This window comes from Mastigoproctus giganteus, chromosome 9 (assembly GCF_048544385.1).
Source record: "Mastigoproctus giganteus isolate SK-2022 chromosome 9, ASM4854438v1, whole genome shotgun sequence".
Lineage (NCBI taxonomy): Eukaryota > Metazoa > Arthropoda > Arachnida > Uropygi > Thelyphonidae > Mastigoproctus > Mastigoproctus giganteus.
Window position 1 is genome coordinate 32,879,747 of NC_143583.1, and position 23,304 is coordinate 32,903,050.

Genomic DNA, 23,304 nt, shown 5'->3' on the forward strand with positions numbered 1-23,304 from the left:
CTGTTTCATGGTCAATGGCATCATCAAAATGCAAGGGGAAAATCAAGATGACGTTCTTTGATTTCTTTGGTACATAAGAAACAATTGTTGCTTCTTCCCTGAAGCCAAAAAATCTCAATTTTTCAAGTCGACTCTTGGCTGACACAAATTCGACTGGGAGTTGCAATTTGTTCTTTTCTATTATTCCAGCATAAAAGAGTTTCCTTTTTCTGAGTTCAAAAACTATTGACATCCATAAACCAATTATCTGCCGTAATGTTCCATCCAGTCCAATGGATAGGTTCTGCCAGTCTTTTGACAATGTCAGCTGGTCTATTGCTGATTTTGTATGGACCTTTAGGTTGCTTCCCTGTGTATATTTCAAGATTGTAAGTGTACAGCACCCTAGCATCTACTAAGGAATATATTTTGAGTCCATATTTGTTGGGTTTTGAAGGTATATACTGTTTGAAACCGCATTTTCCTCTGAAAGCCTTTAATTTCTTATCATTAGTTAGATTCTGACCCAGAGAGTAACACTCTTGCAATTTTTTTACAAATTCAGTAAAAATCTCTCTTATGGGGGTGAGGTGATCACATTTTCTTCTCTCATCCCTGGTTATTTGATCATCAAACCTTATACACCTGATGAGGAACTTGAAGTGTCTCTGGTTCATTACCAAGCGAAATTTTTCAACGCCATTTCCATCAGTTTCCCAAAAATTCTTCCAATCTCTGCTTGTTATTCTGAAGTGCTCCAGCTAAATAAAGGCCAATGAAAGCTTTTATCACAATTTTGTCTGTAAATTTTGCATCCCTTTCCTGGCTGTAGTTTGACTGAACAGTTTGAATATACTGATTTGTGTATTCAACAATTTTATCTAAAATTTTGTTTGTTTGTTATTTGGTTTTTAGGAGCATTAACAACTAAGGCCATATTGCTCCGGGAATATGCGGTGGTCATTCCCTTGACCTTTCCACATCCTCCGTATTTGGTGGTGACGGGCCCGAACCCTGGTCTAATCAAGAAGTGTGTGTGCTACGCACTGCTGCTCCTTCCCACCTGGCTACGGAGGTGCCTCTAAAATTTTGTCTGTAATAAGACAGTTCCATACTTTGGAGGGCATGCTGGTGTTTCTTGCTTGACCAATAACTCCAGGCAATTTTGTTAGAAGATTTTGAGATCTGCACCGAATTTTTGTTGATCTGTTGACTTTCCTCCACTTTGTCAATTTATCTTTCCCTAAACTGTCAGTGTCATACTCTTCACTGCAACTTTCCTCCTCTGATCTTGTGCACTCTCTGAGTGGTCTTCTCTTGTTTCAATGTAAGCCTAATTGGATTCTGTCCTGTCATCAATGCTTTTGTCACTTACTTCCCCAGAAAACAGCAGGGCACAAATAATTTCAGCATCATCTGCATTACTTGGGTATAAGTGATCCATCCTGGCCCTCAAAAGCAACGCAGCACCACTTATGTGGATGGACGCACTGTATCTCACAGATACAAACAGAAGACTGAATTGAAACCAAAAGGCTTGGGAAAACTAAACCAATACCAATAGCTTCCAAGAAGCAATGTAGGATGCTACTGAGAAGCACATGTGCACAGTGACATCTTGTTCCCAGAAATAAAGAAAGATGTGATGTATGTATCTTAGAGATACATAGTGACTGACCGATGAAGTGTTAATAAGTTTAAGGAAGAACCAGGCACATTTAGAGGGGATGGACAGGTAATGTGGGAAGTGGTTTTTTTTTTTGGCTAACGCTATATAAGCTTATTCACTTGCACCATTGAAGATTGATGAACAAACTTAATTAAAAACCACTGTTATTAGAGATTTGTTTTCAAAGCAAATAAATGTTCAGGATGGAACTCTTCTAACTTGCATTATCAAAAGAATATAGAAATACTGCCATCCTTTGTCAATAATTAGTAGAAATAGTGAGATAATAATTATGTTGAGTAAGGTAATTTTAAGATTGTGCTTGGAATACTGTGTCCAAGTATGAATAAAAGTCTCATTTTAGGAAGGGTACAGATCTGTTGCAGCAGGTGCAGAGAAGAGCAACAAGATTGGTCAGGGACACAAAAGGGTAAAGAAAAACTTTAGTTCTACAAATTTCACAAACTAGACATGTTTGTTTGTTTGTTATTTGGTTTTTAGGAGCATTAGCAACTAAGGCCATATTGCTCCGGGAATATGCGGTGGTCATTCCCTGACCTTTCCGCATCCTCCGTATTTGGTGACGGAGCCCGTGGTGACGGGCTCAAACCCCGGTCTAATCAAGAAGTGTGCTATGCACTGCTGCTCCTTCCCACCTGGCTACGGAGGCACGCCTTACTAGACATGTACAAGGAGACCTGATTGATGTGTTTAATGCTTTGAGTGGATTGAGTAAACTAAATATCATTTTCATCCTTACTCTTTCTTGGACAGCACATATAAGAAGATACAAATTTCAATTTAAATCAGTGTTGCAGGATATATCTACAAAAATTTGCTTTCAGCCAGAGAGAAACTGCTTGTTGGTAGAGGCTTCCACCTGATGTTGTGAAAATGGATTGAATGATTAAATTTTGGAAGAATTGGACAAATTATTGAATGGGATGGGCAAGTGATGGGTAATTTTTTTTTAAACTGTTTCTGTATTACTATTTCAGATAAACTTAACTGTTAAGTACTTTTCTTTCTGCTAACTCTCCCATGTTATCTTTTTCTGTGCTATTAAACTGTCTGCTCCTTATTTATGCATCTCAGCATCCTCTCATGCTATAATTACTTAATGATATATACAAGGTGTGGCAATAAAGTTTGTGGACTGGTGCTATTGTGGTCACGTTCAATTAGTTTGAAAATAAGTGGATGTAGCATGTTGTAGTTGTAGTTCAAATGTTTTTCAACAGATGGTGGTACAGAGATTTTCCAGTGACAGGTTGCAAGTTACAACCAGTTTTGTTAGTAGCATTAATGTTCCATGACACAATTTTACAATGAGCAGTAAATGGATGTCTTGCATTATACTGCAACAGAAACATATAATATGTTCAAAACATTTTATGGTGATGAAATATTAAGTCGTACCACTTTGTTTGAATGGTATAAGCGGTTCAAAGACAGATGGGAGGACATTTGCAATGACCCAAGAAGTGGGCCTCCATCACCCTCTTGAAATGAGGACAGAGTTGCAAAAGTTTGAGAAATTGTGGAAAGAGATTGTCATTTGATGTTCAGAGATGGCTGATGAGTTGGATATGAATAAGGAGGACAATTCATTAAATTCTGCATGAAGATTTAGGGAAAAGGAAGGTCTGTGTAAAATTTGTGCCACACATCCTCATGGATGAGCAGAAGTGTATGAAGACTTTGTCCAGACTTGTGAAGACAGTGCTAATTTCTTTGATTGTATTGTCACTAGAGATGAGTGTTGGGTGTTTCCATGTACAACCCAGAGATGAAGCATCAGAATCATCACCAAGGCCCAAAACGTTTTTTTACAGAAGCCTAGGATCAAAATGATGCTGATTATGTTATTCACAAGGAATTTATACCTAAAGAGGAGCAAGTCAGTGCCATGTTCTATATACAGGTGCTTTAAAGACTATTGAGGTGCATTTCCTGGGTGAGGCCACAATTTTGAGGGCAGCTGGTTCTTGTTGCACGACAGTATTCATGTTCATTCTACACTTGTTGTGAAGACATTTCTGATGAAACATGCCACTGTACAGAACAACCATCCACCCTACTCTCCCAATCTAGCACTAGCAGATGTTTTCCTCTTTCCCAAACTGAAAACTGCTCTCAAAGGAAAGAAATTTCAGGCTGTTGAGGACATAATACGGTCACTGTAGCGAGTGGTCAAGTCAAAGGGTATACATGCTTTGAGTGAATGAGGTTCAACATTGACACTGCTAAATATGGTGCCGTTTCTCATGTTATCTGTATCTTGTATCCTCCTCTGACCATGTGGTCATCTTGGAGTACAAAAAGAATTTTTTTTATTTTTATTTATTTATAAAAAAAATGGAACCACCGAACCAAATATGGATGCCTTAGCTGACTCTTTTCAGAAAGTTTTAGAACTGTGTGATAAATTCATTCAATCAAGTGGTGATTACTTTTAATAAAAATAAAACCATTTTTGAGCTGCTTCACTTTGTGTTCTTTTTATTGCATCAGTCCAGAAACTTTATTGCCACACCTTATATATAAATTTGAAGGACTTTATAGCAATCTCCAAGGGGAAATGATAAAGCTATCATTATATTGAAAGGATGTTATTTTGATAGTTCATAAAATCAGCAAAAGAATAAAAAAAAGTTTGAACATTTAATGTAATTCTACATTAAATGTTCAAACTATAGCATTAGCATTAGCATTAGCATTAGTAGAGGCATTTGATGCAAGAAAGCAAACTTATGCAGCATCAGCCAAAAAAAAAAAAAAAACCCACTTCCACTTCACCCCTCTGTTCATTCAAAATACCTGTCCAGCTGAGCCTTAAACTTATTTAGGCTATCAACCTCCACCACAAGGGATGGCAGTCTGTTCCACCAACCAACCACCCGCTGGCTAAAGGCAAATTTCCGCACGTCTATCCTACATCTGTCTTTCCTCAATTTGAATTTATGCCCTCTCAGGTGATTTTTCTGAGCTAGAGGAAGAATCCATCAGCATTGAGCATGCTTAAACCATTCAAGGCTTTATACACCTCTATCAGATCACCTCGCTGGTGCCTAGTCTCCAGACACTGTAATTTGCAAAACTTAAGCCTTTCCTCGTAAGAGCACCCCTTTGTTCCATTCACTAATCTTGTTGCCCTTCTCTGTACTCGTTCCAGCAGCTCTACATCCTTCTTGAAATGAGGCCTCCAGACCTGTATACAGTACTCTAGGTGTGGCCTGACCATTGCCTTATACAATGGAATAATCACCTCCTTATCCCTGCTGGAAAAATTCCTGTATATCATTGACAATACTCCATGAGCTACTCTTGCAGCCCGTCTGCACTGCTCAGAGAACTTCATATCTGCCTGCACAATCACCCCCAAGTCCCTTTCATTCTCTACCACTGTCAGTGTAGTACCACAGAGTTGATACGTTGCCCTGGGGTTGCTGTTTCCCATGTGTAGTACTTTACATTTGTCAATGTTAAACTTCATTTGCCACCTCTCAGCCCATCTGCTCAACCTTTCCAGATCCTGTTGCAGCAGTGTAGTGTCAGTAGTGTCCTTGACAACCCTGCCAACCTTTGTATCATCTGCAAACTTGGACATTAAGCTTGATATACCATCATCAATATCATTTATAAATACAGAAAACAATAATGGACCCAACACTGAGCCCTGAGGGACTCCACTAATAACATTAGTCCACGATGAGCAGTGTCCATTGATTACCACTCTCTGTCTTCTCCCACTCAACCACCCCTTTATCCATAGCAGCAATTTGCCTCCAATGTCACACTGCTCCAATTTGCGTAGCAGTCTTCCATATGCAACAGTATCAAAAGCCTTTCTAAGATCCAAGTATATAATATCAAAGTTGTTCCCTGCATCCAGTTCTTTTGTGACTGCATCATAGTATCCAATCAAGTTGGTCAGGCAAGACTTCCCCTTAACAAAACCATGCTGTGTCTGAGCTATAACTGAAGTCTTGTCTAAATGATCCTGCAGTGCTTCTTTAACCAGTGCCTCCATTAATTTTCCTGGAACAGAAGTTAAGCTCACAGGTCTATAGTTACTTGTGTCAGCCTTTGATCCTCCTTTGTGAATTGGGGTCACATTTGCACATTTCCAGTCTATGGGTACCTCCCCTGAGTCCAAGGAAGCTCTCATAATTATGGCTAAGGGTTTGCTTACTTCCTTTGCTGCCTCCTTTAATATAACTGGCTAGATCCCATCCACCCCGGGTGCCTTTCTTGTGTTTATCTTCAACAGTTTCTCCTCCACTTTACTCCCAGTTATTTCAAGATTCTGTAGCTTACTGCTAGAGTTGAATACACCTCTGGCATTCCCCTTGCTGAATAACTCCTCATGTGTGAATGTCGATGCAAAATATTCATTTAGTTTGTTAGCTACCTGAGCAGGATCATCAACAGTTGACCCATCAATATCAAGTGGACCAATCTGATTCATCCCCTTCCTTCTAGAGTTTACATAAGTAAAGAACTCTTTGCTGTTTTTCTTTGCATCCCTTGCCAAGGATTTCTCGTAATCTGCCTTCGCCTGCCTAACCTCCTTTGTAACTTGGTTGCATAACAACTTGTATCTATCATAGGTTTCTGTGTCATGTGTTAATTTGTAAGTATCCCATGCATTTTTCTTCTCTGCCATATGCCTCATTAGTTCATCTGACATCCATTTTGGCCTAAACCTTGAACAATATTTCTTAGTTGGTATGTAAAGCCTAGTAGCTTCCAAGATATGTTCTTTGAATGCTTCCCATTTTGAATTTGCTGTTGGTAACATCATCAGTTGGTCCCACTGTATAGAATTTAAATACTGTCTCAGTCCATCGTAGTCGCCTTTACGGAAGCAATAACCCTTCCCTTTACCCCTAATGGTAGTTACCTCTTTCAGTAAATCCCACTTCAGCACACTGTGATCACTGCCACCTAGTGGTTCATTTATCTGCAGATTCTTAATGCATGAAGAATCACTGCTGATAATCAAATCAAGAGTATTACTCCCTCTAATTGCCTCCTGAACATGCTGATGTAGAAAACAATCATCCAATAAATCCACAAAAGCCCTGCTAGTGTGTGAGTAACCAGCCCCCAAATTCCAGTCAATATCTGGGAAATTAAAATCTCCCATTATAAGACTCTCTGATTTACTGGCCCACTCTATTTCCCTGTACAGTTCCTTATTATACTCATCAGAGTCATTAGGCCTATAGCACACTCCTACTCTCAATTTTGATCTCCCAATGCTTATGTCACACCAAACTGACTCAACACTGCACTGTCCAGCGATGTCGACTGGCTTCACTTCCTTGGTTTTTATGTGTATCTTAACTAATAGCATAACCCCTCCCCCCTTCCTATCCTGTCTATCCTTTCTGTAGACTTTGTACTCCCCAAATTGCAGTTCTGCATCCCTTATATCTGTGTGACACCACGTCTCTGATATCCCAACAATATCTGCCTTTGATGTTTTGAGCAATACCTCAAATTCATCAAATTTATTTACTAAACTCCTAGCATTGGTGTACAGGCAAGTATACCTGCACCTGTTTCTATTCTTAGCTACCCTAACACAACCCATGTGTTTATTTGTACCGCAATGGCTCCCAGCAGTCTCTGAAATACCATGCATCTTGTTTTTCAGGCTTCTGCTCATTCTAATAGAAGCAGTGCAAGAATCTCTTTCACCTCTGCCAGTGGCTACTGTCAATCTATTGGTCTTTGTCTCCCCCCCAAGCTAGCAGTTTTCCGACCCACCTAACACTGCCTCAATAGCATCAGCAAATATTCTTGCACCCTTTCTATTTAAGTGTATCCCATCCCTGTAGAAGCAATCTCTCCTGTTAACAAGTACAGTCCAGGCTGAAAAAAATTCTACCCCTTGAGCCTTGCACAATCTTTCCAGGGCCGAATTGATCGACAAGGCTCTCATCATATACTCCCTCCTATCGTGTCTGGGCAGAATTGCAGACACTTTCAAATTCAACCCTAATTCTCGGCTTTTGTTCAACAGTGACCTGTACTTGTTAAGTAATTCTGCTGGTCTCCTACTCTTAATATTATTAGTGCCAACGTGTACAACTATATCACCTTTTGTGCCCTTAAAAGATGATATTCGCTCTACAACGTCATCAACCTTTGCCCCTGGCAGACATACCCTGGTCCTGTTCCACCTATCTTTTTTACAAAGCATGTTCCCCGTTTCCCTGACAATAGAGTCACCAACAACTACTAGTTCCTTCGGGACCAGCGCATTCTGCCTTGGGGGTTGTCTCTGTGTCACGCGATGCCCAAGTGCAAGCTCTGGCGTTGATGTGGGCAGCTGAGAGCTTGATGGGCCCCTCAATTTAGTTTCTTCGAGGGCATCCACCCTGTCCTTCAAGCTCTCATATATTGAATGATCAAATTAAAGGTATAATCTAATTCAGAATATGTGAACAGTATTAAACAAATAAGTGATGATTATATATTTTGCATTGATTGTCAGGCATTGTAAGATTAATTTGCAAATTATATATGTACTCATGCACATATATACAGTAATTATGTATGTATATATATAATTATGTATGTACATGGCCTAAATATAGACAGGGGAATTCCTTTCAGACTTTAAAATAATCTGTGAAAATGTATGTTTCAATGGCAAAGTATGTTTAGTTCTAATTCTTCATCTTCACTACAAATTTCATATTCCATTACATCTGCAATGAGTTACTCTTCTTTTGTGCATATCCCTGAAACATACAATGTATGCATCCACTTTGGCATAGTCTTCAAAGTATTTCCCTCTAACTTTAGGCGATGACACACATTCTCAAAAATTCCTTTGCTATTATCAGAGTATTCTTTGCAATTAATAGAAGAAGAAGCATGTGAAGCTTCATTCATTGCATCATTCAAGGTGTGAAATCCAGCATGTTTGAAGCAGTTGGCTATCACTTTTTTCATCAACCATATTCCTTTATAGCTTTAGTGTTGGTGGCTGTGCTTTTGTCACACACATTTTTGAAAGACAGTCCATGATAAGTCTTAAATTTCTGGAGTCATCCACCAGAAAACTTGAAATTTTTAGTATTCATATGAAGCACAAATGATTCAGCCTTAATTTTTAAAAGATTTCTCTCAATAGGGATATTTTTTTGCATGCATCACCATTAGCCAGTCCAAGAATACCTTTTTCAAGATCCAGATACTTCTCCTTCTGTGCTCTATCTATTCCTATCTGATGCTGCAGATTTCCTTAAGTTTGCAGTCTTTTTTCTGTCTTTTGAAATGGCGAACAGCATACCCTTTGGGATGCTGAATTGTTTAGAAATGTCAGTTCTAGAACACACATTTTATCTGCAGCTTGTAAAATCTTAATTTTGTCTGCAATTGGCAGGAAAGGTGTGCTTTCCTGGATTAGTGAGGGCAACAAAAACTTTTTGTTCTCCTCACTAATCTTGTTGCTCTTCTCTGCACCGGTTCCAAAAGATCCATGTCCTTCTTAAAATGAGGCTTCCAAACTTGTGTGTTCAGTACTTAAGATGTGGCCTAACCAATTTGTTTGTCTTTCAAGGTTGTTATAACAAATGTAAAATAGCATTAGTTTATGGGAAATTGGCCTGGACCTGCCATGTAGCTCATTATAACATGCTGGGACATTTAAAAGAGGACTGCTATAAAGAGCTTCAACTATGGTGCTTTCATTGCTTCTGAACTATAGTTATTCTATAATACTTCTGATTGATAGTTATTCTTCTGATTTATAGTTATTCTATAATTTCTCTCTTCCAATGGTATTCCCTCTTCTGATTTATAGTTATTCTATAATTTCCCTCTTCCTGTCCGCTTAATAGAGATTATATAGAATCTTGAACTCATAGTCTCCCTTTCCTGAAATTTAAATCCATGCATTTGACAGTTCATGCCGTACCTTTTTCAGCTGCAACTAATTTCTTCATTATGCAACTTAGAACACTGTAATCATTTCCTGCTAAGGATTCCTGTACTATCAGTGCTACGATGCTAACTGGTTCACAGGTAATGATCAGGTCTAGAATTTTGTCCCAGTACTTTCCATAACATGTTTTTGTTGGTGTTTAAAATTTTGTTCCCCATCAGGAGTTCTCCTTCCACTTGCTCAAGTCAATATGGGGAAAATTGAATCATTCTTAAGAAGGCATTCACACTTGTTCATCCCATTTGATGTGTATATAGAGACTCTTGTCATATTCTTCTCAGTCTCTATATTATTATACTATTTTTGCTGGTTTGTAATGCACTTCATTTTTCCCTTTGTTTCCAGCTATCTCACACCATAATATTTCATGCTAGCATTCATAAATTCCTAATGTGGGAATGTAAATTATCAATAATACAGATAGAAAGATATGCATCTTTTTTTATAAATAAAATTAATTGCATACCTCACCTCAGAAACTGTTATTATTGGGTGTACAGAAGAAAGTTCTTTGTTCCACATGATGAACTAGCACAGATGATAAAATTGTCCATCATTTTCTTTTAGTCACTGTTCACAGTGGTGAAGAACTGAATGAGAAATGTTCTTGAATGTAATTACTGGAATAGCTTCACACACTCATGTAATTTCAACCTTTAATTATTGTTTAAGTGTGGCTGCTTTTCTACAATACATTGCATCGTTGATACTTAAGAGTAGGAGACCAGCGGAATTACTTAACAAGTACAGGTCACTGTTGAAAAAAAGCCGTGAATTAGGGTTGAATTTGAAAGTGTCTGCAATTCTGCCCACACACGATAGGAGGGAGTATATGATGAGAGCCCTGTCGATCAATTCGGCCCTGGAAAGATTGTGCAAGGCTCAAGGAGTAGAATTTTTTTCAACCTGGTCTGTAATTGTTAACAAGAGAGACTGCTTCTACAGGGATCGGATACACTTAAATAGAAAGGGTACAAGAATATTTGCTGATGCCATCGAGGCAGTGTTAGGTGGGTCAGAAAACTGCTAAATTGATGGGGGATACAAGGATTAATAGATTAACAGTAGCCACTGGCAGAGGTGAAAGTAATTCTTGCACTGCTTCTATTGGAATGAGCAGCAGCCTGGATAATAAGATGCAGGATATTTCAGAAACTGCTGGGAATCATTGGGATACAAGTAAACACATGGGTTGTGTTAGGGTAGCTAAGAAAAAGAACAGGTGCATCTATACTTGCATGTATACCAATGCTAGGAGTTTAGTAAATAAATTTGATGAATTTGAGGTATTGCTCAAAACATCAAAGGCAGATATTGTTGGGATTTCAGAGACGTGTTGTCACACAGATATTAGGAATGCAGAACTGGAATTTGGGGAGTACAATGTCTACAGAAAGGATAGACAGGATAGGAAGGGAGGAGGGGTTATGCTATTAGTTAAGAAATACATAAAATCCAAGGAAGTGAAGCCAGTCGACATCGCTGGACAGTGCAGTGTCGAGTCAGTTTGGTGTGACATAAGCATTGGGAGATCAAAATTGAGAGTAAGAGTGTGCTATAGGCCTCATGACTCTGATGAGTATAATAAGAAACTGTACAGGGAAATAGAGTGGGCCAGTAAATGAGAGAGTCTTATAATGGGAGATTTTAATTTCCCAGATATTGACTGGAATTTGGGGGCTGCTCACTCACACACTAGCAAGGCTTTTGTGGATTTATTGGATGATTGTTTTCTAAATCAGCATGTTTGGGAGGCAATGGAGGGAGCAATACTCTTGATTTGATTATCAGTAGTGATTCTTCATGCATTAAGAATCTGCAGATAAATGAACCACTAGGTGGCAGGGATCACAGTGTGCTGAAGTGGGATTTACTCAAAGAGGTAACTACCATTATAGGTAAAGGGAAGGGTTATTGCTTTCGTAAAGGCGACTACAATGGTCTGAGACAGTATTTAAATTCTATACAGTGGGACTAACTGATGGTGTTACCAACAGAAAACTCAAAATGGGAAGCATTCAAAGAACTTATCTTGGAAGCTACTAGGCTTTACATACCAACTAAGAAATATTGTTCAAGGTTCAGCCCTAAATGGATGTCAGGTGAACTAATGAGACATATGGCAGAGAAGAAAAATGCATGGGATACATATAAATTAACATGTGACACAGAAGCCTATGATAGATATAAGTTGATCTGTAACCAAGCTACAAAGGAGGTTAGGCAGGCTAAGCAGATTACGAGAAATCTTTGGCAAGGGATGCAAAGAAAAACAGCAAGGAGTTCTTTATTTATGTAAATTCTAGAAGGAAGGGGATGAATCAGATTGGTCCACTTGATATCAATGGTTCAACTGTTGATGATCCTGCTCAGGTAGCTAACAAAATAAATGAATATTTTGCATCGACATTCACACACGAGGAGTTATTCAGCAAGGGGAATGCCAGAGGCATATTCAACTCTGGCAGTAAGCTAGAGAATCTTGTTATAACTGAGAGTAAAGTGGAGGAGAAATTGTTGAAGATAAACACAAGAAAGCCACCTAGGGTGGATGGGATCTATCCAGTTATATTAAAGGAGGCAGCAAAGGAAGTAACCAAACCCTTAGCCATAATTATGAGAGCTACCTTGGACTCAGGGGAGGTACCCATAGACTGGAGATGTGCAAATGTGACCCCAATTCACAAAGGAGGATCAAAGGTGACACAAGTAATTATAGACCTGTTAGTTTAACTTCTGTTCCTGGAAAATTAATGGAGGCACTGGTTAAAGAAGCACTGCAGGATCATCTAGACAAGACTTCAGTTATAGCTCAGACACAGCATGGTTTTATTAAGGGGAAGTCTTGCCTGACCAATTTGATTGGATACTATGATGCAGTCACAAAAGAACTGGATGCAGGGAATAACTTTGATATTATATACTTGGATCTTAGAAAGGCTTTTGATACTGTTGCACATGGAAGACTGCTGCACAAATTGGAACAGTGTGGCATTGGAGGCAAATTACTGCTATGGATAAAGGGGTGGTTGAGGGGGAGAAGACAGAGAGTTGTAATCAACGGACACTGCTCATCGTGGAGTAATGTTATTAGTGGAGTCTCTCAGGTTTCAGTGTTGGGTCCATTATTGTTTTCTGTATTTATAAATGATATTGATGATGTTATATCAAGCTTAATGTCCAAGTTTGCAGAAGATACGAAAGTTGGCAGGGTTGTCAAGGACACTACTGACACTATGCTACTGCAAAAGGATATGGAAAGGTTGAGCAGATGGGCTGAGAGGTGGCAAATGAAGTTTAACATTGACAAATGTAAACTACTACATATGGGAAACAGCAACCCCAGAGCAACATATCAACTCTGTGGTACTACACTGACAGTGGTAGAGAATGAAAGGGACCTGGGGGTGGTTGTGCAGGCAGATATGAAGTTCTCTGAGTAGTGCAGATGGGCTGGAAGAGTAGCTCATGGTGTATTGTCAATGATATATAACGAATTTTTCTAGCAGGGATAAGGAGGTGATTATTCCCTTGTATAAGGCAATTGTCAGGCCACACCTAGAGTACTGTATACAGGCCTAGAGGCCTCATTTCAATAAAGATGTAAAGATGCTGGAACGAGTACAGAGAAGGGCAACAAGATTGGTGAATGGAACAAAGGGGTGCTCTTACGAAGAAAGGCTTAAGTTTTGCAAATTACAGTGTCTGGAGACTAGGCACCAGCGAGGTGATATGATAGAGGTGTATAAAGGCTTGAATGGTTTGAGCATGCTCAATGCTGATGGGATTCTTTCCCTTGCTCAGAATAATCACCTGAGAGGGCATAAATTCAAATTGAGGAAAGACAGATCTAGGATAGACGTGCGGAAATTTGGTGGTTGGTTGGTGGAACAGACTTCCATCCCTTGTCGTGGAAGTTGATGGCCTAAATAAGTTTAAGGCTCAGCTGGACAGGTATTTTGAATGAACAGAGGGGTGAAGTGGAAGTGGTTATTTTTTATTTATTTATTTTTTTTTTTTTTTTGGCTGATGCTGCATAAGCTTGCTTTCTTGCATCAAACGCCTCTACTAATGCTAATACTTCGTAGTCAGCCTATCCACCAGATTGTGAAATAATTGTCAAGATATTTCATCTTGTTGACAATAAACTGCTTCATCCCCACCTCCTTAAAGCTCAGAAATAGTATGCACAGTGGATACATTAAGCAAGTGGAAGTATGCTGGCAACTTCAAAAAATACAGTTCTTCAATTCTGTTAGCTGAGACAACTTACCAGACTGTAATACCTGGTAAATTCATTATCTTCTGTACATGAATGTTTGGATTACACTAGCCAACAAAAAATATTTTTTGTCATACCTCCGCAATGAAAATATGGAGGAAATAAATGTGCTGATTTCAAAAATCACAATAAAAAGTCTCTATCACATCTACATCAAAAGATGTACCTATGTTTAATGGTAAAATAAAGGGATATATACATATAATTCAAGTTGTAATACATAAAAAAATATTATATGTTCTCTATAACTCATTTAACTTAAGAAAAAATGTCATAAATCATAGCAAAATAGTTATATTTCAATAATATGTAATCAGAATACCTGTAATTTTCCTTAAAAATGTTACTACTAAAGGATTTTCTCTTGTATTTCTGCTTACTATCCCTCACCAGGAACCAGCAGTAATCCCCCCCCATCATTATAGGATCCCAGCAACCTTTTTTAAGCATTATACACTTGGTGCAACTTTTCCATCATGGAAATATTGTGATGAAACCACTCCCCTTGTTCATCACTAACATCTCCCAGATTTTTGGGGAAAAATTTGAGATGGGAATGAAGAAAATGAATTTTCAATGACATTTGACAGCCCATGTTTTTGTAGCATTCGAGTAAATTATACACCAACATTTTATAGTTTTCTTCTTCCTTATTACCCAAAAAACCATGTGCTACTGCCTTAAATGATTGCCAAACTGCTAATTCAACCTCCTTTAACAGGGTTTTCAAACACATCGTTTTTCAGGAGTTTCCTAATTTGAGGTCCTGTGAAAATTCCTTCCTTAAGTTTGGCATATGTTTAATTAGGAAACACACTTCTCAAGTGTGCAGATCTGTTACCTTCTTTATCTAGTCCCTTCACGAAATTTTTCATCACTCTAAGTTTGATGTGCAGGGGTGGAAGGAGAACCTTGATTTCATTAAAGGAATATATTTTACATTACATTGCCCTGGTAGGAACTCATCCTGCTTGTCCCAATGTTGCACAACATAATGTTCTTCTGTCACATGGCTGTCCCACAAACACAAAAAACAACAATATTTTGGGAAACTCCCTGAAAACCAATGACCTTAAGATCACTGCATATGTTCCAACCATAATCCTGGTATTTTAAAGCATGTAGAACCTTAGACATGCTTTCATGACTTTAAGTCCAACTGAATGAAACACAAGAACGGATGGAAATTAGTTGCCATTATGAAGAAAAACTGACTTTAAACTTAATTTTGAGGCATCTATGAATAAATGCCATTCATCTGATTTATGCATGACACCTCGTTCTTTCAGAAGGTCAATAATGTCTTTGTAAAAATACATACTGTCCTCCATAGCAAAATATTTCAAAAACTTTACCTACCTCAAGGGTTGCGGGCCACACCCTCCTGCTCTCGAGGGACAGTTTATGTTTGGAGAATAGATTTACAACCCTGAGAACATGTCACAATCAGTTAATACTTGGAAAATCTTATCACAGCTTCAAAAATCCTCACCAAAAACACTAAGTGTGCTCTCTTCAAATTGTAAATTGTTGCATCAGAATTTGAACCTAAGAACCATAGGTAGGTCTGATTATGTTTATCACAAGAAAACCAAGGCCAGAATCAATTGCTAAAATTAAGAGAATTAGCATATATCTGTTAAAATAAATCAGTATGTCATACATTACTGGCTAGATTATGCAAAATTGGCATATTTTGGTAAAATGTAACTCCCTCTATATTTAATAACTGTGGTGTGATGTGATATGAAACTATCATGGTGATTTTTAAAATATGCATAAAAATTGATTAAAAAAAGTATTTAACTTCTTGGAGGTAAAAATCATGTTGGCTAATGTTATCAGAGAACCAATAAACAATATTATATCAGTTCATTGTACCATTGAGCATGAACATTGTCTCAACTGACCAAACAGTCTTGTCCAAAAATCTTTGTTCATTGTCATCTTTGTTCATTGTCACTTTAAACTATTCATGAAACCCAAATCAGTGATCAGGATTATATTCATACTGTGTATCATTCTTGGCAAATAAGATTTCCATTTAGCTCTTTTGAGGAGCCGACCAGGCTAGCCAGGTGGGTAAAGTGCCTGCCTGGTAACCCAAAGGTTGTGGGTTCGAATCCCGCCTTGGGCTTGGATCAAAGTACTGCAGAAACCTTGGGAGGTGCATTATGGCCACGGAAGCCGAGGCGCCAACAACTACCAAAAAAAAAAGCTCTTTTGAGGAAGCATTATATACTTGCTTTGCTGATCTAGTCTCAGAAGCCTTACAGATTTTTGTGGTGATCATAGAAATCACCACAATACCATATGATATCCATTATGAGTGGCAAAGATCTTCAAGCTCTTATCTTGCAGGCGCCTCCGTAGCCAGGTGGGAAGGAGCAGCCATGCGTAGCACACGCTTCTTGATTAGACCGGGGTCACCACCAAATACGGAGGATGCAGAAAGGTCAGCGAATGATCACCGCATATCCCGGAGCAATATGGCCTTAGTTGCTAATGCTCCTAAAAACCAAATAAACAACAACAACATCTTATCTTGCACAATACCATACATCTCAAATTTATTATAAATTTTTTAAATTATTCTTCATGATGGTGGTTTATGTGGCAAATTCACTCTTCTGCTTTCTTTTAACTTCATACTCATTCTTAGATTTCCGTACTGCTTTAAAATTGCTTTGTATTGTTTTAACATCACACATCCAGTAACCATGTTGTTATGCTTTGAATTATGGGTATCATTTAGCTTTTGTGATTCCATCTTTTATAGCAAAATATACTAATAAAAGATTAAAAAAAATTATCTTTACCAATCTGTATAAGCATTATTACTCAAAATTATGTTTACCATTTTTGAAAGCCAACTGAGCTCAGTTTGAGAAGAAGATGAACTAAGGTTTCACCCATTGACAATAATTTCTGTGCTTATTTGCTAACCAACACATTACCAATATATATATACACAGGATAGTCAATTGAAGATCCCTTACACTGAAGTTTCTATTGATATAAGGTATGGACAGTGCGCATTTACTAATTTAAATTTTTAATTCCAAAACTTACTACTAGATGGGCAATTCCTGAATGCAAATTCATGCATTGCACACAGTGTACCAATATTTATTCTATGAATAGTTTCATAATTATCACAGCTTGATATATTTCTTAATTCTTTTAACTAAATTATTGTAACCTGAATATTTAATTCTGCCAAATAAAATTAAATAATTGATTTATTTTAGGAGATGAAGAATATGAAGAAAAGACTGTTAGTGAACAAGAAACTAAACTTACTAATCTCCACAAGTATACAAATTATACTATTTTAGTTATGGCTTATACACAGAAAGGATTTGGTGTACGCAGTGATCCTATCTTTTGTACGACACTTGAAGATGGTAAAAAAAATTTATTAATTTGTAATTTTAGTCAACCGTTACTATAAATAGAATTTCAGGTAATAATTTTTCTTTTAGGAGATCAGTTTAATTATATATTTGTCCATGATAGCCTCATATAATTATGTTTAATTTTATTATATTAATCTTCAACTAGTATAATTAAAGTGCTTTTCATCTTGAATTTAAGGCATGCTGAACATTATGATCAATATTGTATGCTTTGTGCCTCCCCTCATCCTGCCCTATACATATGCAATAAAAATTTATTTAGGATTAAACACAAGACTGCATAAAACTGTTTCTTACTGCTCTAGGCAGTGAGAAATTTTCAGCAACTGCAGGCCATTACATGGGCAGTCAGTGCACACATCAACTGTGATCTGTCATAAAATTCTCCTTACCTGTAAAGTGGTGCATGCAAGTGTGATTTTTTACATGAATAGGAGAAAAATTGTAATTAAAGTTGTCATAATATAAACCACTTTTTTCATACACTAATTTAAAGTAAATTTTTTTAGGCAGTGGTTCATCACAATTTTTTATCTTATATTTTATTTATTATACAGTGGGGCCTTCGACATCCAATATTCTCAGGAACTGATATACCTTCCATACGATTGTTTATTTTAAGGACCGATGATATTTGCAGGTACCAATGGCTTTTCAATATAGATGGAACGATACACGGGTGAAAATTTTCAGACACGTGGTGCACAGAACGTCACTCATACAATTGTTCTCAACCAGTTAACATCTTTTTTATTGTTCCAAGTTCAACAATGTTATTGTTAAACAGGTGGTGTGCTGAACATCAATTGTATGATTGTTTCAGATCTATGACAATCTATGACAATCTGAAACTTAAAGCTCCATCCATCAACAAGTGATAGTGCTGTGTGCTTTGAAGACTTTAAAGCCAGCAGAGGCTGGTTTGAGGCCTTCAAAAAAGGGTGAATATTAAAAGACTTGAAAGGCATGGGGAGGCATCCAGTGCTGATAAAAAAGCAGCTGAGACCTTTAAAATTGAATTCCAAGAGTTTGTTGATCAGGAAGGTTATCTTCCCCAGCAGGTTTTTAACATTCACGAAACTGGCCTCTTCTGGAAGGGAATTCTCAGGAGAACTTACAACACTAAGGATGAAGCTAGTTAAACTGGGCATAAGCCTATGAAAGATAGGCTCACTCTCCTGTTGAGTGCCAATGCCTCTTGAGATTTTAAGCTGAAGGAAGCCTTTGCTTGTGTATCACTCTAATGCCCCCAGAGTATCTAAACAACAAAAGGTCTACAAAGGCATGCTGGGAGTGATTTGGCACAGTAACAAGAAGGCCTGGGTTACAGGATATGTCTTCAGTGAATGAATGGGAGCTTGAAGTTTTCTGAACTTCAGTGAAGAGTTATCTTGAGAAAAATAAGCTTCCTGTGAAGGCACTGCTCATGCTAGATAATGCACCTGGCTATGATTCCAACCTTGTTTAATCTCTTGATGCACAATTTGACAAATTTTTGCCACCCAACACCACTCCTTTTCTTCAACCAATGGACCACAAGTGATTGCAAACTTCAAGTCTACACCACGAAAATGTTTGCAAGTTGCTTTGCAGTGACCTCTGGTGAAAATACTGTCACCCTCAATTTTTGGAGGTTGAAGTTCAACATGCTGGATCGTGTGAGGCTAATTGTAAGTTCTTGGAATGACGTTTCCACTAGGTGCTTAAATTCAGCCTCGAAAACATCTGGCCTTTAATTATCCATAACATTGATGGATTTGAAGATGATGGTGTTTTGACAAATGATATTGTCACTCTTGGTAAATCAATGGGTCTGGAGATTAACAAGGACTAATAGATTAACAGTAGCCACTGGCAGAGGTCAAAGTGATTCTTGCACTGCTTCTATTGGAATGAGCAGAAGCCTGGAAAACAAGATGCAGGATATTTCATTCAATGGGTCTGGAGGTTAGCGAAGAGAAAGTGGAGGATCTTATTGATGCTCATGGGTGTGTGCTAACAACAGAGGAGCTACAAGAGTTGGAAGGCGCACTATAGCCCCACCAGCTTATGTGCCATTAAACCTCCATAACACACACACACACACACACACACACACACACACACACACACACACACACACACACACACACACACACACACAAGAGTTGGAGTAAATTATGGAGAGTGACACTGGTGAGGAAGAGGAAGAAAAAGACACCCAAAAAAGTGTCAGCTGAAAAGTTGAAGACTGTCATTTCTTGTTGGGAGCATTTAAGAGAAATGGTAAAAAAAAACTTGACATTGAAAACACTGAACTCATAATACACAAAATGGAAAACAAAGTCATTTCTTACTTCTGTAAGCTACAAAAAAGCCGTAAAAAGCAGTTCACTTTGGACAGTTTCTTTGCAGTAGAAAAAAAGACTGAAAAGACACATGATGCTTGATATAGTCCAACCGCCACTGCACCACTGTTGATTTCATTAGCTATGTACTTCAAGTCTAAAGTTAATGCTAATTTATTGTTTGTTTTTTTATTTTAAGATGTTTCATGATTATTCATTAAATAATATTTATAAAACACCCATTTTTAATGTAAAAATGAAGTATAACATGTTAGAAATACCTATTTCATGGGTTGTTGGGGAATGAATTACAGGAAATCAATGTATTATTGGTTTCGACTTACAATATTTTCAACATACAATGGATTTTGTGGAACGAATTACCATCGGATGTTGGGGCTCCACTGTATATCATATAATACTCATTCCTTCATATGTAATTTAGTTAATAATGTTAATCTGATAACAATAATAATTGTTTCATATCAGTAGGAGTGATGATATTGTTTGAAATGTTGCACCAGGACATCTATGTCCAGCTCAGTGACTGATGATTGATGACAAATGATTGATGGCTCTGTCAGATTGTTGTGAATATTCAGATGAAACGTGAACCAAAAAAATTCTGAAGAGATTTCTCAATATCAGTTGAGAAGAGATGTTTCAACTTGGTAGATAGCAGCAAATGGATTCTTAATACACTCTTTGGTTGTATTCATTCTGGAATGTATGGAATTCTTTCATGTTCTGTTTCAGCATTTGGATGCATTTTTTAAATGGGCCCAATAATATGTCATTGATTTCTCTCTGTGAAGTGAAAAAATCATCCTGTTGTGCAAGAGTCAAACTCTTGGTGATTGCACCATGGTTTCGCCTTCTGAAGAAATCTAATCTTTTATCCTGTACATTAAAAATCTTGATATTTTGACCCTGAAGTGACAGATTTTAACTATTCAAGCTACTGAATATATCACTTAGATACACCACTTGAACAACAAACTTGAAATCATGGTAAAGATCTTCAATAGCATTATCAATGTTATGAAGAAATGTTTTTATCTCATCCCTTAATTCTTATCCTCAAAAACATATATGTTCATTGACCATGATTTGATTGTATTTGAAATTTTCATTACTTGTTTCAACACTGAGTGAAGATTAGGTATTTTTTTATTGCTAGCAGCTGTTCTCTGTGAATAGAGCTGTGTGTGTGTGTGTGTGTGTGTGTGTGTGTGTGTGTGTGTGTGTGTGTGTACTTGCATTCAGACATAATCACTTTTGATTGTGCAGAGCAACACCTTTTCTTACCCAGCACACAGCTGGTGCTCCTTCAGTGGTGATCCCAAGACACCCTTTCTGGTCCACATCATGGCTTCCAGAATATTCATTAATTGATTGGAAAGTCAATCAGTGATAAGTAGAACAAAAACTCTTATGAGCTATGTTTGTAGAGCTATGTGTGGTATAAATAGCTACAAACACATGTGTGGTATATGTAGCTACAAAGAAATGTGTGGTACATATAGCTTTTTACTTGGGGGGGGGGGATAGCATCAGGAAATTTATTTGTGGGGGCATCAGGAAACCACCCAGTTAAAGCATTAATGTTTCATCAGGCTTGCACCCTTTACAACACTCACATCATAAAGAGTGCCAGATAGGAAGGATTTTCCTCACTGCTACTGTTCATTAGACTATCATATACATCAGACAACAGTAGAAAGTCATCTGGACTCTGAATAAGCTAGAGTATTCAACATTGCAAAATTTCAAGCTCTCTTACATAACACACACAGCTGGCAAGTACAGTGAAATACGGTATTACATTTAATGTTTTTATCTCAAAGTACAGCACTATTTTCATAACATTCTGGCAACTTCAATGATTATATATATATATATATATATATATATATACAGTGCTTTTTTTGTAAAAAACATAGGTGCCAGTTCTCATTCTTTGCTATCAGGAAAAATTTAAAATTAAAAGGATATAAAAAGTACTCTAAAATTATTTTTTTCCTGATTTGTTACTTTAGTAGTAATGTTTTTGGAAGTAAGAACAACAAATTTAGCATATTAACAGTTTATTAGGCATAAATTTATTATTCAAGTATATAAAAAAATAAGTAAAATGTGAGTAAAAAAGTAAATAAATCAATCAACTACTGAGTGCTGGGCACTCAGGATGAAGGGTCCGTAGTAACAAATGGCCGTTAATGTAGTATCTTAAATAGAGCGCTTTATGGTAACTGAAAAAAGTTTCTAGTACCCTGACTTGGCCTAAAACTGAGGCACAAACAAAAATGTTATGTATTTGAGTCTTTCCAGTTGTTGTGGATGACAAGGATGGTAGAATTGACTCCGACTTCTTCCTGAAGAAGTGATTAAAGTTTTTGGGGAGAAGCGACTGGCAGGTGAGGGCTGTGCAAGACTCCATGCAGGCATCTCCCCACCACCACTACCTCAACACCAGGACAACTCCAGCTTTGAAAATTGTTAAAAAATACTTCTCATCACAAAATTTATAAATGACCTTTATAGAATTATTAACTAACTATTTAGCAACCTTTTTGTCACTAAAAGGAGAGTTACTTAGTACAAAGAAGCACACTATTGAAGTGCAATAAAAAATTGGTTTTATCTCATCCCTTAATTCTTATCCTCAAAAACATATATGTTCATTGAAAACATATATATTCGAAGTAGTGCAATATTATGGCAACTCGTTGTGAAGGTATTCACAATATGAGATATAACTTAAAACGATGCCGTTTTACCAATATTCTGATTTATTCAGATATAGCTATGTATTTCTGATGCATTTGCACTATATTTATACATAGTCTAGACTCCTTCATAGCTTGAGGCTTATGCCCTAAACGCTTGAGTCTAAATACATGATACACCATCAGGCATCTCTCATATTGTGGAGTTATACTTCATAACTGTTTTGCCATCGTTGCATCACTCGGGTACCTACCCACCCACCGAAGAAGAGCCAAATAGCTCTGAAACGGTGCCGTCTGGGTGGTGGTATCCATCTGAGAATAAGTAACATTAGTCTTCTCCTTAGGTGAAGCGTTACTTATTCGAAGTAGTGCAATATTATGGCAACTCGTTGTGAAGGTATTCACAATATGAGATATAACTTAAAACGATGCCGTTTTACCAATATTCTGATTTATTCAGATATAGCTATGTATTTCTGATGCATTTGCACTATATTTATACATAGTCTAGACTCCTTCATAGCTTGAGGCTTATGCCCTAAACGCTTGAGTCTAAAAAAATTGGTTTTTAAATTTTAACACAAAAAGTAAATGATAGATTTCAATCGGAATAGTTTTCCCTTGATAAGCATCGAATAACACATAGCTAGTGTAAAGAGTAAAGTATATTGTTGTCAAACGGCACCAGGGGTTTCCCCCATCTCTGTGTTACTTTCATTGTAGGTGTAACAGTTCACTGTAAAAGGCCAGAGATTTAAAAGTGTATGGATTTTGTAAGTGTAGTGTTATGTATCGTTGTTCATCTGGCCATTTAGCCACTAGACCCCTGCTGGGGCCCAACGTTGCCCACACTTGGCCTCATGAAGGCAGACCAAGTACACAGTAATTTGAAATTTTTACTCTGGGAGGCCCTGCCACCTAGTGGACTAG

At 37.5% G+C, this 23,304-nt stretch overlaps 1 protein-coding gene across 1 annotated transcript in view; it reads left to right on the top strand.

Moving 5' to 3' along the window:
• The window catches only part of LOC150080136 (cell adhesion molecule Dscam1-like), a 1,047,872-nt gene that overhangs the window by 652,844 nt on the left and 371,724 nt on the right, over positions 1-23,304 (top strand). The window contains 1 exon segment of the mRNA XM_090381929.1: positions 17,148-17,303. Within this exon segment, the coding sequence (XP_090238055.1) occupies positions 17,148-17,303 (156 nt within the window).